At 38.7% G+C, this 18,633-nt stretch overlaps 1 protein-coding gene across 1 annotated transcript in view; it reads right to left on the bottom strand.

The window, feature by feature from the left end:
• Positions 1 to 18,633, bottom strand: part of PTPRO (protein tyrosine phosphatase receptor type O) — a 233,542-nt gene that overhangs the window by 50,921 nt on the left and 163,988 nt on the right. Inside the window, exons 11-12 of the mRNA XM_088025930.1 lie at positions 14,419 to 14,570; positions 12,890 to 13,010 (exon numbers count right to left, since the gene is read on the bottom strand). Of these exons, the coding sequence (XP_087882056.1) occupies positions 12,890 to 13,010; positions 14,419 to 14,570 (273 nt within the window). The remainder of the gene's footprint in view (positions 1 to 12,889; positions 13,011 to 14,418; positions 14,571 to 18,633) is intronic.

The following is an 18,633-nucleotide window of genomic DNA, read 5'->3' as shown; positions in this document are numbered from 1 at the left end:
AGTAGCGGTTTCTTTGGGTCTCACTAAAAATGTGGATCTAGGTGATAAGCAGGATCCTCAGGAAAATCTCCAAAGGGCCTGGGACCTTTGAGCAGCCACGTAATAAAATTTTCTTTTCAGGTGGTATATAGGGGCAATAGATTATTCCAAGGTCACTGTATCCATTATCACTGTATCCTTTTCTGGAAGACATATGCATATTAGCTCTGTAGGTCAATGAATAACATACACAGATCCCCTGCTTGAGGACTGTTTAGGATCTCTGTGACAGGTATATTTCCTTAGATGTACTGGAGAGAAATTTCACCAGCTATTCCAAAGGAAACAAAGAAAGTCATTGCAATATTTCAGAAGTGGAGGTGTAATTGGATTGGAAAGAGCTTCTAATTAAATTTCACTACTCAAGACAACATCTGCCCCAGGAAACGTATTAAAATTTTAGAACTGTACTGTCCAACACAGTAGCTATTAGCCACATGTAGCTCCTGAGTACTTGAAATGTGGCTAGTCAACATTGAGAGGAGCTGCAAGAGGGAAATATGGATTGAATTTTGAAGACTTAGTATAAAATAAAGATATTTCATTTATAATTCTTTATATCAATTCCATGTTAGGATGGTACTATGTTGATATATTTGGTTAAATAAGGTATATTAAACTCAATGTCACCTATCTCTTTTTAGTATTTTGTAATGTGGCTATTAGAAAATTTAAAATTACATCTTTGGCTCTCATTATATTTCAGTTATGGAGTACAGGGCTAGAACATTCTTTACTGTTTGGTAGAGCAGAAGTGTGGAAATTCTTGGCAGAAGCTGGTTGGAGTTTCTCCCCTTCTGTTATCTAGCTCCTCTCATAAGAAGGCAAAGTCAGCTAAACTCCATAGCCTAACATGACTTAGATGATTCCTCTTTCCCATCCTCGGGCACAAAACCAAAAGGGAGTAGTGGCTAAATATTTTTTTTTTTAAGATTTCATTTATTTATTTGACAGAGAGAGAGAGAGAGAGAGAGAGCGAGCACAAGCAGGGTGTGCAGCAGAGGGAGAGGGAGAAGCAGACTCTCCGCTGAGCAGGGACCATGATGCAGGGCTTGATCCCAGGACCCTGGGATCATAACCTGAGTCGAAGGCAGACGCTTAACAACCGAGCCACTCAGGTGCCCCAGTAGTGTCTAAATATTGTTCAGGCAATTTTATATGATTATGAATACAATGACATGGAAAAGCCTTTTTATTGGTTTCTATCTCTGTTGTGGGTTGAATTGTGTTCACCCAAAGTCCTAGGTTGAAGTCCTAAGCCCCAGTACCTCAAAAATGTGCATTGGAAATAGGGCCTTTTGGGAGGTAAGTTAAAATGAGGCCCTTAGGGTGGACCTCCATCCAATCTGACCGGTGTTCTTGTAAGAACAGGAAATTTGGGCAGACAAGGAGAAACCAAAGACAAATGGGAAGAGATGAACCCTGTGAGGACACAGCTGGAAGGTGAGGTCACCTGTAAGCCCAGGAGAAAGGCCTCTGAGAAAGCAAACCTGCTGATACCTGCATCTTGGACTTTTCACCTCCGGAACTCTGAGAAAATAAGTTTCTGTCGATTAAGCCACCCAATCTGTGATATTTTGTCATGGCAGCTCTAGCAAACGAATATAGTTCTCTTACTCTTCAAAACATCAAATCCAGTCCAGTTCATAAAAGGGAGCGAGAGGAAGGCCTTAATGATGTTATGAAGAGCAAACGAGCTTTAAGATAACATACACAGAAACATTTTCTAGAATATAAAGAGCCAGGCAGACATTAGTTATAGAACATCCCCTGGCTAGCACTTCCTACTTCTCAAAATGACATTTTAAACCTTAGCTTCTTCAAAATTCCCTGGCTTCATAATGTCAGATTTCCTTTCATTTAAAATCACTTCGGAGTCCATGATATTTGACGGGAAAACCTGTGGATATGGGGAAAGGAGACAGATGGGCTCTTTACAAAACAAGGTACGGATACGGGGTTGTTGGCTTTAAAATATTCTCTATGAGCTTTCCAACACTGCCAGTGTTATACTCAACTGTTCAGCCTTCTTTTCCTTCTCTTCTTTCCTTTTCAATGCCTCTCCTATTTGAGTGGGGAATCCAACTTAATTTTATAAGGAAATTAAGTACAAGGCACAGAACATGGGCAGAAAGGAAAGCTGTAAGGCTAGCTCCACATTTAATTTTGATTGGCTTATGAGAGGCTCAAGCTGTTCCCTAGGATCTCAGGGGAGTGAAGGTGACCTTGGGTAAAGGATGAGCTGGTGCCTGACTCTTATTCTTTGCTCTGGCAGCAAATTTCTTCCTTTCCTAGGGAATCCCAAAGGGAGTCAGGTTGTAATATTTCGCATTGGAGCAGAAGAGAATGTATTTATTGTCTCAAATCCATCTTTTTTCTGACAATTATTACCTTGTTTCTTATTTTAATAGGACCCATCAGTTTAGCTGCCAATAGAATGATGTTAATGAGGCCAAGATTATATCCACAAGGGCCTCCTAGTTTCATTCTGTTTATAGTTTATACCTCTAAAGCTGGTGAGTCCTTTTCCAAATGTGTGACATTGGTGATAAGGGGAATTCAATAGAAAGAAACATTGTAAAAAATGATCGATATGATAAAATCTGTTTTCAATCCTCAGCATCACTGACAGCAATTTGCGAGGGTCCTTTTCATACACAAAGAATGGCCTTTAACATCTACATTATTATTGGTCTTTTAAAAATAAATCTATTTTTTATTTTCCTCAAGGCAGGCAGTTCTACCTTAAAGAGTGTAAGCCTAACTTATATTCAACTTGGTCAAAGAAAACATTCGTGACTTTTACAGTGCAAGCCACATAAATTATGTTCAGCTTGGTCAAAAACAACATCTGCAGAAGAAAGCACTACTTGAAAGGGGCAAAAAAAGTGTTAGAGAAATTATTCATAGTGGGTTGAGATTGGTAGGCAGTGAAATTAAGAAGATGAAAATTTATATTAAATAACAGAAACCTGGGTTAGATCCAAAGTTTACTAAACCTTTACTAAGTCTATTCTCTTGTCAATTTAGGGAGATTCCTTTAATAAGTAATGAGAAAATTTAAAAACAACATGGGGAACTATTTAAAAAATTCAGGCAAATATTACATTATAATCAGGCCCTTTCCATATGCAAAACATAGGATTTTCTCAGGCATTAGAAATACCCGTGATTTCTATTACATTTTAAATAAATTCTTTACGCCTTAATGATAGCAAGTGTAATATTCCCTTCTGTGAGTCACTGGGTATTTTTATGATTTCACCAGCTCTGGTAACTTCTGAAGATAAGTAGAATTTTTCAAAGAAAGCTCCCATTTAACCTTACTTAGTTTCAAAACAACATTTCCTACTTCCTCCTTTTTTGGTTCCAAGAATATGGTTTTTTACCTAGCATTTTTATTTAGTTAGGAGTTATTTTTGCCAAATTCTTAGAAAAAGGTCACGACTCTTATTGTATCATTAGCCTTGTTGCCTTTACTCTGAGCTCAGGTATGAACTAAATTCTGAAACTGGAAGAGACATTAAAGACCATTTAGTTCAGACCCTCACTTTATAGATGAGGCACCTGAAATCCAGAGGCCCTAACCCACTTTCTTTTTTTTTTTTTTTAAGATTTTGTTTATTTACTTGACAGAGAGAGAGAGAGAGTAGCAGAGGGTGAGGGAGAAGCAGACTCCCTGCTGAGCAGGGAGCCCAACATGGGGCTCGATCCCAGGACCCTGGGATCATGACCTGAGCTGAAGGCAGACGCTTAACCTACTGAGCCACCCAGGCACCCGCCAACCCATTTTCTAAGGTAACATGACTTGCCTGTGAGAGCAAGAACTGGGATCCAGACCTCCATACACCTAGTTAAGGGTCCTTTCTATACCTGGATTCCTCCCTAAAAATGTGGGTGTTTGCCATTCATTTCCATATAACTAGGATGATGGGGCCTCCTGAAAAGTTCCTCTTTCTAGAAGACCAACTTTTCCAGAGTGGGCACTTGCTTGTACATTGAGATCAGTGCCGGACATCACAGTCATGGCCCTATCTGTCCATCATCCAGATGCTTCCAATATGTTGAACAGAAACCTACAAACTCTGCAAATCACTTTATGGTATATAGGAGAAGTGCTTTTAAGGAAGTGCTGAAGTTGTGTGGCTTGGCTGTGGGCAGCTGACAAATGGCAGTGAAACTCACAAGAACCACAGTGAGAAATGGGAGAGAAAGAGATCGAGAAGGGGCATCAGTTAGTCTTGGGATGAGACGGAGCCATGGAACAGTGACATGCCTGGCAGCCCAATCCAGAAGATAATGCTGGCACGAGGCTGTTGGCCATGGAGGACTCTACAAGAGGGGTAGCATGGCAGTCATGATCCTCTGAAAACCTAAAGAACACGTGTTTGTAAGAAGTCAGTAGCAGAAGTCTTCCACAAGCTTTCATCATCGCCCCCACCCGACTTGCCTACCCCATTGGTGCCCATATACTCTGTCATTCTTCCTTACTACAGATTCACCCAGTCTCGGGCCACCCCCTCCAGTGGCACCCAGAGTCCTGCCACTTTTGGCCCAAGCAAGGACATCATTTTAATGAGTGTCACCTCTAACCATCCTGCCCCATCAGTTTTCCCTGTTTTGTTGAATCATTCTGATTAGCCCATTGAAAAGCTGTTTCCACCCACTTCAAAAAATACAAAGAAAAAGAAAACAAATCCAACAAAAAAGATAAAAACTCTTGGATTCTGTCTTCAGCTCCTGCTCATTTTTTCTCCTCTTTATAATCACACCCCTCAAAAGTTTTGTTATTCCAACTGTCTTCAGTTGTTCTCCTTTTATTCTCTCTTGAATTACTTTTAATATTTGAAATATTTTGTCTTCACTACACTCCACCCAAATGCCTCCTCCCCAGATCACCAATGACTTCTGGGTTGCTCGCATCAGCAGTCAATTCTCATTCCACATCTTACTTGACTTACCAGCAGGCTCGACAAGTTGATCAATCAAGCACTTTCTTTGCTTGGTTCTTTGGATATCACACTGCTTTGTGTTCTTTCTTACTTCACTGGCCATTCCTTCTCAGGCTCTTTTACTAGTTCCCTCACACCACCTCCATTTCTTAAAGCTGGAGTGCCAGGGGTCAGTCCATAGATAGCATTCTTTTTCCTTCATTCATTCCCTGATGACCTCATCAAGTCTGTTTCCTGACTACCCTCAAATTTACACTTCCCAGTTCTGAAATCTCCCAGAATCCAAGCTCCTTTAACTGCCCACTCAACATCTGTTCTTTAATGCTTGACACCTTCAAATATTGATGCATCCAAACCTCAGCTTCTGGTCTTTCACCCAAATCTGCCTCTCCCATAATCTTCCCGTCTGACTGCTCAGGACCCAGATCTTGGCATCTCTCTAGACTTACTTCATTCGTTCATAGACAACATCTAAATCCAGCAGTAGACTTTCTCAGCTTCATCTTCAAGATAAATTTTGAATCTGATCACTGTTCATCACCTTCACAGCTACCACCCTGGTGCAGGCAAGAATAATCCCTTATTTAGATAGGTGCAATAGCCTCCTAACTTTCAGTTAACTATGTAATTTATCAGAAGTGTCCAAATTGAAATACTTTTTGGGTAAGAAAAGGATTGCAAAAGAGGGTGACTGGCCTTTAACTGATCCATAGCAGGTGTAAACTGGTATTATCTGTGGTAACTTGGGTGTACGGTCACCTTATCTACCTGGTTTCCCATTTTACCTCAATCCCTGAACACTCTATTCTTACCAAAGCAATCTTGTGAAACTTGTCAGGTCATGTGACTCCATCACTTGAACCATCCAGTGGAGTACCATCTCACTTGGAATGAAACACCTATTCAGTGACCCTACATGATCTGTTCCCTTGTTACTTCTCTGTCATTTTATCTACTACTCTTCCCCTTGTTCCTTCCACTTCAGCCATACTGTCTTCCTGACTTTTCCTTGAACCTTCCAGGTACACTACTGCTTCTGGAGCTTTGCACCTGTGGTTCCCTCTGCCTATAAAACCTCCCACTTATCTGTTTGGCTCACTGCCTCACCTCCTTCAGGTTTTGACTGAAATACCACCTTCACCATGAAGCGTAACCTATGCCACCCCCTACAAAAATTGCACCCTACTCCCCGTAACACTTTTTTCACCACTTCATTTTTTCTCCATAACATGTGTAATCATCTGGCATCCTTATATTTATGTTTGTTGTCTCTTTTTCTCCACTAGAATGAGGGTAGAAATTTTTGTCAGTTTTGTTCATTTCTGTATTCTCAGCACCTATGTATGTATGTAGAGCATAGTAAATGCTAAATAAATATTTGTTGATGTATAGAATGAATTATTTTTTTATTTTTTATTTTTAAAAATTTATTTATTTGAGAGAGAGAGAGAGAGCATGAGCAGGGGGAGAGGGAGAAGCAGACTCCCCACTGAGGGGAGCTCGACATGGGGCTTGATCTGAATTAAATTTTTAAAAGTACAGTATCTTAGTTTATTAGATTTTTTTTCTGACTGGCAGCCTATAAATAAGTAAATAAATATAGATGGATGGATGGATAGGAGGGATATGCATATTTTCTTTCTTCTTTCACTTTCTCTTTCCCTTCCCTTCCATGCATTCATTCATCCATCTTTCTTTCCTTTTCTCTGTGCTACATTGACACAATTTAGTCACATTTATATCTTATTAAATTAGTTTCTTTTTGGTGGGGGGTGAGAGGGATAACAAGGTAGTCCCTTACTAAGAGAAGATCCAAGAAAAGGGCACGGGTGGATAAGGAGAGGTACTTTAGACTTCAGTGTGCTCTGACTTACAACACTTAACTCACTTCCTGTGAAAAATAAGGACTGCATATATCCAAGCAACTATTTCTAAAATTGTAAACTCAAAGATTTCAACATAAGAATAAACAAATATTCTCAACTGAGAGTGAGATCATGAAGGGCAGCACTGTGTAATAGCTGGGCTTTTATAAAGTCAGAAATTACTTTTCATCAAAGTGTAAATAATTATTTGTAATCTACTGAAATATTGGGAGAGAGAGAGATTGTAATATGCCCCAAATTCCTCACATCTAAAAGTATTTTGATTCTTTTTTATTTATAGTCAAACTATGTTTTAAAGATTTCTAATCTATATAAAACCTTTCATGATTCAGAAAATCAAACTGTTATTAATACCCAAATTCCAAAAGAGGAACAGAGAAAGCCACCCAAGTGGGTGTGGAACACCTCCCTGCTCTGTTAGAAGTGTTCATTAAAAAATGAAGTTTCTAGAAAAAAAAAATACACTCCAAATCCAGGAAAACATAAGCAGCAGATGGATAAAAAGGGCTGAATCACTGTTTCTTCACCCAGACTCAACAATTTGTAAAGTCAAACTTCTCTAGGTTCCAAGTTGCTCAAATGAAGGCATTGTACTGAATTATCTCCAAATCTCTCCTAGCACCTCAAAAGACTGAAGTTCCCTGATTCTTTATCTTGAACCTGTCTGAACACAACTGTGGTCAGGATACTGCAGAATTTTGACAGTGGTGGTGTATACATTCTGTTTCTTGTTTTCTCTGAACCTCGTTGGCTGTACCATCCCAGTCTCTCTTGCTGACTCTTCCTCTGCTCAATGTCTAAGTGCCGGAGTGGTTCTTTTCTATTTCTGCTTACTAGTTAGTGATCTCATCGAGACACTACAAAATTTATATCTCCAGTCCGGAATGCTCCCCTGATCTCATCTCTAGACACATAAAAATGATCATTTTATTTGACAACGGTACTTGGATGTCCTCTCAATTTTTTTATGTCCAAAGAAGAATCTGTGCTTCTCACCCTACCCTGAGTTTATTCCTCTTCTAGTTTCTCTAGTCCTCAACCTCAGTGAATTGTACCACCATCCACCCTAATTGCTCAAGAGCAAAGCCTGAAAGTCATTCTTAATTTCCCTTTCTCTTATTTCCTATTTTCACCCCACCAGAAAGCTCTGTGGACACAAGCTCCAAAATAACTCCTGAATTCTGTCCATTTTTCTCCATTATTACCACTTAAGTCAAAGTTACCTTAATTTCCCATGGAACTTATTGCTATTTTTAAAGATTTATTTATTTATATGAGAAAGAGAGAGAGAGAAACAGAGAGGGGGAGGGGCAGAGGGAGAGAGAAAATCTCAAGCAGACTCCACACTGAGCACAGAGCCCGACATGGGGCTTGTTCCCATGACCCTAAGATCATGTCCTGAGCCAAAATCAAGAGTTGGCTGCCCAACCGACTGAGCCATCCAGGTGCCCCTAGAGTGCTATTTTTAAGCTTAGGACACATGGTCCCTTAATTGGTCTCCCTGTCTTCATTGGTGACCAACAACTGTTCCTCCCTTGAGCAACCAGAAGGATTATTTTAAATATGTTAGACTGTTTATTTTTAATTCTCTCCAGGCTTTCTTATTGCATTCAAAATAAAATCTCAACTCTATCTTCTTAGAAATCCTATATAATCTGGCCTCTGCTTATTCCCTCTGCTTAGCATGCCTTTTTCCAAACTTTTCATGGCAGATCCTTTCTTGTTATTCATACTTCCCATCATTGCTTCCTCAGAGAAAGGTTTTGCTGCATACGCAATCTGTCCCACACTACCCTGTTTTAATACAGTACACAGCACTTCTTACGATCTCCCCCTTCAGTAGATCATAAGTTCCTTGAAACTGAAAGTAGCCCTTTGAATTCATTACTACAAGTAGTCTGGCAACTGGACAATTCTTAGAAGGTTCTCTGTATTGATTAAACGAATGAATGAATGGATATTCCACTACCGTAGAGCTATTTTGTGATATGCCCAAAACTCCCCCTCCTTATTTCTTTCCCTTTCTTTTTTTCTTTTTTTTTTTTTAAATGGTTGATCATCTGATGTAAACTTACCAAATCTTCTTAAGGTTGGCCCAGAGTTTTAAGTAGATTCACGAAGACCAGAAGTTATGACTGGTTGCTGGTTGAAGCCACAGTTGCATGTCAACCAATAAGTTCTTGTAAAATGACATGTCTTAGTGCAGATTTGATTGACATTTGTATTGACTGCCAAAGAGAGCTGTCATCACACACCACCATGATACCGTGAGACTCCTGGCAACCTAAAATTCTTAATAGGATGACTGGCTCAATGCCCTGCAAACAGCACCACTGTTGGTAGTGTCTTCTCGTCGATGCTTATTGATGATAGAATAGTTGGAAATCCTTGGCAATTGTCTGAGGGCTCTCTATCCTTGCACATGCCATCTTGGATTAATTTATATTATACTGGATTCATCAATAGCCTGTTTTTTTCTCACAGATGTCGATTCTGCTCTCCATGATGGCAAGTAGAGCGAAGAGGCTTTTATCACAGTGAAACTGAATGAAAGGTTAGCCCAACCAGTTTGTTTGTTTGTTTGTTTAGAGAGGGAGGGGGGAGAGCAGAGGAAGAGGGAGAGAAAGAATCCTAAGCGGGCTCCACACCCAGCTCGGAGCCGGACACTGGGCTTGATCTCACAGCCCTGAGATCATGACCGGAGCTGAAATCAAAAGAGTTGGATGCTTAACCGACTTCACCACCCAGATGCCCCAGCCCAACCAGCTTTGGTCCCAGCTCTAACAACATCATTCTGATTCAAACAAGCCCTAACAATCTGTGTGCCAAAGCTGCATGTTTCTGTAAAGTAGAATTAATATGACTTCTCTGTATACCAAATGAATGCCATAAGGAAACATAAAGTGAGTAGAATGAAAGTTTTGTGAAATACAAAATACCTGCAATCAGTTATTACTGAAGTGAAATGTTATTTTACTTCTCTGAAAGGTAAAACTTGCAATATTATTTTCAATTTTGAGGTCTGTGGTTGCAGTGTGGTTTGATGAGTATCTATTGAACATCTGAAGTAGGCAAGGCCTGTGTGTTAGGGGAAATTGGAAGAGCTGAAAAAAAACGCAATAATGTGATTAGTAGAATAGAAAATTAGTAGAATAGAAAATAGACTTTTAGACAAATGGATAAAAAGGTGAGGTTATTTAGTTTTCAATTTTAGTTTTCAGGGGGAAAAAAAAGGCTGAGTTCAGGCCCAGTATATACACATTATCTTATTTTCAGAGAGGAACAATAGAGAGGCAATATTTCACTTAATATTTAGATGACAAAAGGGAAAACCTTGCTGATTCCAAGAAATAATTTCTATGGAAACTTGCCTTCTCTTCTTGAAAAGTTTAAAGGGCCTTTCTAAAGTAGTTTAGGTAGTTCCGTCTATTAACAAGGAGACATGGAGGCTCAAAGGTTCATGATATATTTGGGAACTATCATGATTTTCACTCCTACTCCTTTGTAGTGTGAGTATAATTGTATCAGCTCATGATTTTAACTCATACTCCTGATCATATATCAGCCATAACGTAAAAATAAAATAAAATAACAGTGAAGGTGGCAATAGGTTCACTGAATGCTACTTTGGTAAGACCTACCTTTGAACTTCAAGGAAGATTAAAAAAAAAACAAATGAGTTAGAGAAAGCAGCTAGGACCCAAGAAACACAGCTTCCTGTCATCATGAAGCTGGGTAAAAGAAAGGCATGGGGAAAGTGAGCATAATCTTTAAGCAATTCCAGTTACCTAAAAACAAGTTTTGAACTGATTTTTATATCCATGGAGGACAAAATCAGACATAACAGTTGGAATGGATAGGCAGGCAATTTTTTCTTAATAGAAAGATCATACAAGGTTGGAAGCTGATGATCTCTGCATTCCTAGAATTGAAGTATGGATAGCTGGGGAAGAAGAGCAGATTGCCTGCAGTGAATGAAATTGAACTTGTGGTTCTCAGTGGGAGGGTGTTTCTAAGTTTGCAGGAATGTTTTTAATAGTCACAGGGAAGGTTGCTAACTGGCCTTCTGTGGGCAGGAAGCAGAAGTGCTAGATGTCCTGAAATGATCAAGAGAGCTCCAAACGGAAAAACTGTCCCATGTCCTCCATCTCACATACCTTTATAATGTCACATCAGTATAGATACACTATAAATATAACTGCGAGTACTTTACAACATGATAATCTTGGAAATTTTTTTCAAGAAGTTAGGTAAAATAATTTAGAAGAAAGTTGTCATGAAGAAGAATTAGGGTGTAAGAGTTTTCTAAAGGCACATCACTGCCAGCAATGCTACTCAGGGTGTCTGAGCTGCTTATAAAACACCCTGGATCATGCTTTTCTTCTTTTTTATTTTTTTATTTTATTTTATTATATTTTATTACTTTTCTTCTTTTTTAAAAAAGATTTTATTTATTTATTTGAAAGAGAGAGAGGAAGTGAGAGTGCACATATAGGGGGGAGGGACAGAGGAAGAAGGAGAGACTCTGAAGCAGACCCCATGCTGAGCGCAGAGCCCGACATGGGGCTTGATCTCATGACCCTGAGATCATGATCTGAGCCAAAACCACAAGTCGGCTCCTTAACCGACCGAGCCACCCAGGCAGCCCTCCCCCTGGATCCATCTTTACTTACAGCTGCACATCTGAACATATGTAGTAATGGTGACAATTTGACACTTTTATGAATAGGCTTAGATACAGAGTCAAATTAGCAGACGTCTGAAGCAGTGATGTCAATAAGTTGCATTAAGTGTTTTGAAAATATTTGTATTGCTATTCTCTATACTTTTCATTTTCGAAGTATGAAGAGGAGACCTCTGCTGTGAAAATGACACATTGAAGTGCATTTGTTTCCAGCTTGCCCCTCCTACACTGAAACTACCCCACAACTGTTTGCCAATCTATTCTCTTTTGCTTGCTGCTGATTATGGACTATTATCTCTGGGGTCCCTTTATGTATCAGAAACTAAATGTATTCTTCGCTACATGGAAAACTGTTGAATGTAGAAGATGCGTTTTGTGTTAAACAGTGTCACTTCCTAGTTGTATTATTTCATAATATAAATAATTTTGATGTGACACTACACAATAATTTCTAGCTCATTTGCAAGAATATTATACTTTCTTCATTTTCCATCATCCACAGCCCATTATTTTTCTTGGCATGTTCTCTTTTACTTTAATGAAGGTTATTTTACTCTTTCTCTCATCATAGGCAAATATCTCTAGTCTCTTATTGTAACACTAGGTTTTATTCAAGGGTCCACCTGTACTTATGCTTGCTCAGTTATTTTATTCACTTTTTCATTTACTTTTATACTTGTATGGAAGGACCACTGATTCCTTTGCATCTTGTAAACTCAAACTTGTTCATTTTAATTATTTGTAGTCACAGGCAATTTCATTATGACTTACAGAAGAACTGTATCTGAACAAATACATAGGGGATCCATACAATTTTGTGATATATTTTTTTCTTTTATCTTGGTTTTAGATTAGAGTTAGGACATTATATCAACATAAAAAATCAATATGTGGGTTATTTTATGTATGAGTTTCAATTTGAGTTATTAAAGAGGGCATCACATTATGCTCCTATGAGAAGGAATGGTGTCTGATAGGGTTGAGAACACCATATTAGATAATCTCTAAAGCCTTGTCTCCTCTAAATTCCTCAGACTCCTTGGTTTCTCTAATCTCACTGAGGATGGTGAATCCTCCTGTCTCTCAGCAGAGTAAAAATTTCTTTTACAGAAACTCATAATAAGTTGAACTTAACTCTTTTAGTAGTATACATGTTTATTTTACACTTAAAAGAGAGTGAGCCATTTTTCCGTTATTTCACTGAATTGCAAAGACACGACAAATCAAGAGATGCAAACTCCAGTTCTCTGGACATGATATTGTCAACACACACACACACACACACACACACACACACACACACACACACGCATGTGCATTCTTCTTACCTAGCTTGACAAGTCGGAGCATGGAGGTATTACTTCCTCGTTCTGTGCAAGCGGTTACTGAGAGGTTGTAGATATCTCCTGGAGGCAGGCTGAGAATTGCAGTCATGACATTGCGTGTGACCTGCAAGATCCATCAAAATCGAGGGTTTAAACTTCTAATGAACTTGAATACCACTCCAAACAACGACAGGACTATAGCAGGCATTCCCTCTCTGTTCTGTGTAATCAATCTACAGCTGATCACAACCTTATGGATACTTTATTTCCTTTGAAAATGATATAAATTCCTCAGCTGAGCCAAATGCAAGGTAGCTCTAAAAATGCATAATACCTATCAGAATATTTTTTGCAATTAGTTTTCCTTTTTCTTTTAAGATTTTATTTATTTAATTGAAAGAGAGAGAATGAAAGAGAGAGCACGAGAAGGGGGAGGGTCAGAGGGAGAAGCAGACTCCCTGCTAAGCAGGGAGTCTGATGCGCGACTCGATTCCAAGACTCCAGGATCATGACCTGAGCCTAAGGCAGTCGCTTAACCAACTGAGCCACCCAGGCAGCCTGTAATTAATTTTCTAGTTGGAATAGGTATTCCTCTGATATTTTTTCTCATCTTCACAGCAAATTTTAAAAAAGGCATTTGCTGGGTTGCTACTGATGTGTACATTACTCAGCCCTAGTTGGGAAGCTCAGAAGAAACCTAGTCATATCTATAGTCACCTTAATGAAAGATGAAATTTCCCAGTCCCCCCTATAGCTAGGGGGGACCATGTGACCCACCTCTGACCAATCGATTGTCAGTGGAAGTCACACGGGCAGCTTATAATTCTGTCCACACCCAGTAAGTGTTGGGCTCCCACATCTTCTCTTTTACTCTCCCCACAGGCTAGAATATGGATCATTATAATGACTATGCAGGTTCACCTATGCAGATGACGACTACACCGTGGTAGATGGAACAACGGGATGGAAAGAATCTGGACCCCTGGATGATTGATACCTTACAGCAGAGGTGCCCTGATAGTCCTGTGCTAGCACGAAAGAAACAAACTTTATTTTCTTTGAGCCACAATCTTCGAGTTTTGTTTTTTGTTGTTTTATTTTTCCAGTAATTTAGTCTGTACCTTAACTAATGTAATGTCAAAAAGTTTAATAAAGCAGAAGAAAAGAAATCAGTATTTCCAACATACTCAAATATGTAGGCATTGGTGATACATGGAGAAAATTTTAAAACATATTCACTGTGGTTTTCTTGAAAATGTTTGACATCCTGAAGGAAAAGCTCAAATCCTAACTTTAAATATAAATGAATTACTAGTTATAACTAGTACAACTCACTGTTAAAGAGTAAAAGGTAAACTCTCTGAAAAGAAGAATTAAAATTTTTCTTCACTGTCCTATCATCAGAGCCTAAAACAGTGCCAACGAGCGTAAGACATTTGTTTAATGTTTCAATAAATGTTTGCTTAATGGTTTTCAATAGTTTATGTAAATGAATGTTCAGATGCCCCATACTGGGATTCAAAGAAACATACACTCTTTTTAATTTTCTTCTTTCCTTCTGCAACAACCATCCAGTGTAGCATTCTAGAATGGGAGAGGTCAGTTTTGTCATCACCATATGTCCAACTGATATATAACAGACTGTTGAAATACTCCACAGATGTGATTTCCGGAGCAACTGGGGCTAAAGGAAAGAAAGAGGTGCACTTTAGTTTAAGAGACTAATAATAATTAAAGTACTTCTCAACAGAGCATGAAATCTCATGTGGAGTTAATTTAGAGAATTAAAGTTCACACCATATGATGGTCCTGGGGATCCCTGGACCTCTCAGGAGTATGGTGAAGGTTGGTGGTTAAAAGGTGGACACTTGTTTCCTGGGACCCCACCTTGCATGGCTCAGACACAAGGCAGCCAGACCCAACTGTACCTGAGGCTATCTGGTCTTTTATACAAATTTCACAGTTACAAGATTCCTGAAGTGTTCACTTCTTTGAGTACACTTGTTGTATCAATAAATTAATAGTATAAGGCAACTTATTTTCCAAGCAGTACTGGAAAATTTGGGGTCCTACAAAAGTAATTTTTAATTGTGGTGTAGCAAAGATGTTTATGGAAATAAAGGACAGTAGGGTCAATGATTAGAGGGACAGAAAATAATTATTGTTTCTTTTTTTTTTTTTAAAGATTTTATTTATTTATTTGACAGAGAGAGAGACAGCGAGAGAGGGAACACCAGCAGGGGGAGCGGGAGAGGGAGAAGCAGGCTTCCCGCCGAGCAGGGAGCCCGATGCGGGGCTCGATCCCAGGACCCTGGGATCATGAGCTGAGCCAAAGGCAGACGCTTAACGACTGAGCCACCCAGGCACCCAATAATTATTGTTTCTATAAAATAATAAGGCAATATCATTGATCGTGCCTAACCAGCGCTTTGCAAAAAGCGGGCTCTAACTAAATGTTGCTGAAGCAAGTAGCAGGGGAAGGCAGGAAGGGCTCTTTGCTAAATTCTAACACTGAGTTTATTCATTTTTTAATTTTCTTACACATTTAAATTTAAATTATTTCTAGTGGGGAGAAGAGTTCTTTACAAGATTTATAATTTATGAGCTCTGAAAGCGTATTTTAATTATTTTTTAAACTAACTGATAATTCTGAATATTTTTAGGAAACACATTCACAGTTGAATTTAAAGTCCATGTGTATGTTGGTTTGAAGACAAGCCAGTGTTCCATTCTGAGAGAGAGCACAAAACCAGCTGAAATATTTGGAGGAGAATTTCCATAAACCATGAAGATTCATTTTCCTCAAGATGCTACTAGTACTCACAGCAAGCATTCATAACTATGCTTTCAAGAACAATTATTCACTGAAGAGATTTGTAATATAGAGAGTAAAAAACATTTCTGTTTCAGGGCGCCTGGGTGGCTCAGTCGGTTAAGTGTCTGTCTTGGGCTCAGGTTTTGATCCCGGGGTCCTGGGATCGAGCCCCGCATCAGGCTCCCTGCTCAGTGGGGAGCCTGCTTCTCCCCCTCCCTCTGCTCCTCCTTCCCACTCTCGTGCTCTCTTTCTCTCTCTCTCTCAAGTAAATAAATAAAATCTTAAAAAAAATTCTGTTCCATGTGAAATTGGAGTAATATTTCTATATGTTTGACAATAAAATCTTGAAATACCAATAATGTATCTAGCAAGTAACACAAACCCACATCCTATTTCAGAATAGTCTAATAAAAAAATAATACCTTTAGCTTCTTTTCTCTTAATATATTTCTATGTACTTCATTATATGTATGTATCTACACTTATATTTCTTCAAAGGATATTTTCTCATGTCCTAATTCTAATAAGGGCAAGAAATGTCTTTAAAATTGCGAGCCCAGAAGTGTATAGCTCCCTGCTCACAGGTATTAACAAAGTTTGTAGATTTTTATACTCTGTATTGTTGCTTTAAAGTGTAGCATATTGCTGAACGGCCACAAGATGTCACTATTTGTTTATTAAACATTATTTGGTACACTAGCATAATTACTATGCATTTGACTTGCAGACAAAGTTGCCTAACAAAGACAGGGGACCTGAGATCCTAATAAATCACACCTTATTCAGATATTTTATTCCTATATCCTTTTATATCACCCGATTTGGCATTTTGGCTCACAACTAAAAACATAGGTAAGAGAAGTATGCTATCCTTGTTTGCTTTAAACTTGAAATGAGGGAAGAAAAACAAAATGAGACAAGGCTAAAATTTCAACTGGTTTTTAAAAATAAGTATAAAAATAAAAGTCAGCCATCATATATATTTTAATAGTGATTTATATTACATAATTTCTCACACTACCTGTGAAATTCTATTATACCCATTTTATAGATGTAACAATTGAGACTGTCTGTGTTAATATGCTTTGATGAGACCATGAACTACAAATGTCAGCATGACTTAGGAGATTGTCCCAGGAAAAGATAAGAAATTCCCAGAGATTAATTTATTGGAGATAATAGACTGCTCACCTAGGCAAGTAGCTCACTTATTGACCTTATAACTATCCAGATTTGCTGGGTCCATCACCTTTACCAGATCCTGGTCAGTTCCCAACTTTGAAAGGCACAACCCCACCACTTGAGTCCAGAACTCCAAATCCTGTTAATTTTTCATTTCTGATGTCCCTCTTGAGAGACACTGCAAAGAGCCCATTGAGGCAGTTTTCTGCCTTACTGCAGTGAGTTCTAATACACTTGGTTTTGCTCTATTAGCCAGTTGTTAGGTAGCATTTTGAATTCTGCCAACGAGAAAAGAGAAGTCCAGGATCATTAAGATAATTTGCTCTGAGTTCGACAGCTAGAATTTTGCAGAGCCCAGTCTGCTCAAATCAAGTGTTCAGATGCAAAGTCTGGGCTTTTTCCAGACATCTGCTCTGTCTGAGAAGGAAAGAGTATTCTCAGAGAGGCAATGTCAATGAAGTTAGGCTGTATGAATTATTTATATGGTAAAATTTAATTAAATTTAAGTATGCAATTATTAATATAGTCAAGAAGCTAACACAGTACTTGTCACATAGTTGGTATTTTCTAAGTTTTTGGTGTTTTTTCACTTTTCCACTCTAGCATTACTGTTAACATCTGGCTAGTCAACATCCACTGTTAACATCTGACATTGGCTAGTAAAAGAAGGGGATGTTCTATGTACGTTGATAGTGTAAGAATTCACATGATTAATTTCCTTTTTTAAGATTTTATTTTTAAGTCATCTCTATGCCCACTGTGGGGCTTGAACTCACAACTCCAAGATCAAAAGTTGCATGCTCTACCAACTGAGCCAGCCGGGTGCCCTCACATGATTAGTTTCTTTCCATTTTCTTTCATTTTGGTAAGGTTTGAGGGAGTAAAACTAAATGTCCAGAGAAGAAAGTATTTTGCTAACATTATCTTTCACCTAGACATGTTTTTCTCATTTCTTCTCTCAGCATAACTCTGATTAGAGCCTGGTAGTCCAACCAAAAGTTCCTGAAAAATCTTAGTGCAAATAGGGTTCAAAAAGGATTAATGTTTCTTTGATGAATTTTCCCTTCCCGTTGTCATCTCTGACCACCTCTGGTATCTCTGTTATATGATAATGAGCTAACAGTTGTTTAAGTACTTAAACTTTGGGCCACATATTTCACTAAGTAATGTATTTTTTTTTTTTTAAAGAGGGAGGGGGTCAGGGGAGGGGCAGAGGGAGAGGGAGAGAGGGAATCCTAAGCAGGCTCCATGCCCAGAGTGGAGCTCCATGCAGGGCTTGATCTCACAACCCTGAGATCATGACCTGACCCCAAATCAAGAGTGGAATGCCTAACCGACTGAGCCACTCAGGTGTCCCCTAAGTGACGTATTTATTTATTTTTTTAATATTTTTTATTTTTTTATTTTTTCCCTAAGTGACGTATTTAAATGGAAAAGAATAATAGGTATCATTATCATATCCATTTTACACTTTAAAAAGCTGAGGCTTGGGAAAGTTAACATGCACAGTTTGCACAGGGTAAATGGCCGATCTGTGATTCAAACCCAGGTCCAACTGTCTCCAAAGCCTATTCTCACTCCTGCAACGGACAGCACTGCCATCAGCCTGTGACCTTAAAAATGGCTTAATTAATAAGGAGATGAAGGCACTCTAGCAAATATAATCATCAAATGGCTACAATCAATTCATCTCCGTGTGAAGCTAAAAGCTCTATCTGCTACAAGTCTATTCCCATCAATTCCGAATGGG

This window comes from Eumetopias jubatus, unplaced genomic scaffold, assembly GCF_037043125.1.
Source record: "Eumetopias jubatus isolate StellerSeaLion01/CBP00866 unplaced genomic scaffold, mEumJub1_p1.0 scaffold_8, whole genome shotgun sequence".
Lineage (NCBI taxonomy): Eukaryota > Metazoa > Chordata > Mammalia > Carnivora > Otariidae > Eumetopias > Eumetopias jubatus.
Note: the sequence above shows the minus strand (reverse complement) of the source record. Positions and strands in the feature narration are given on the sequence as shown.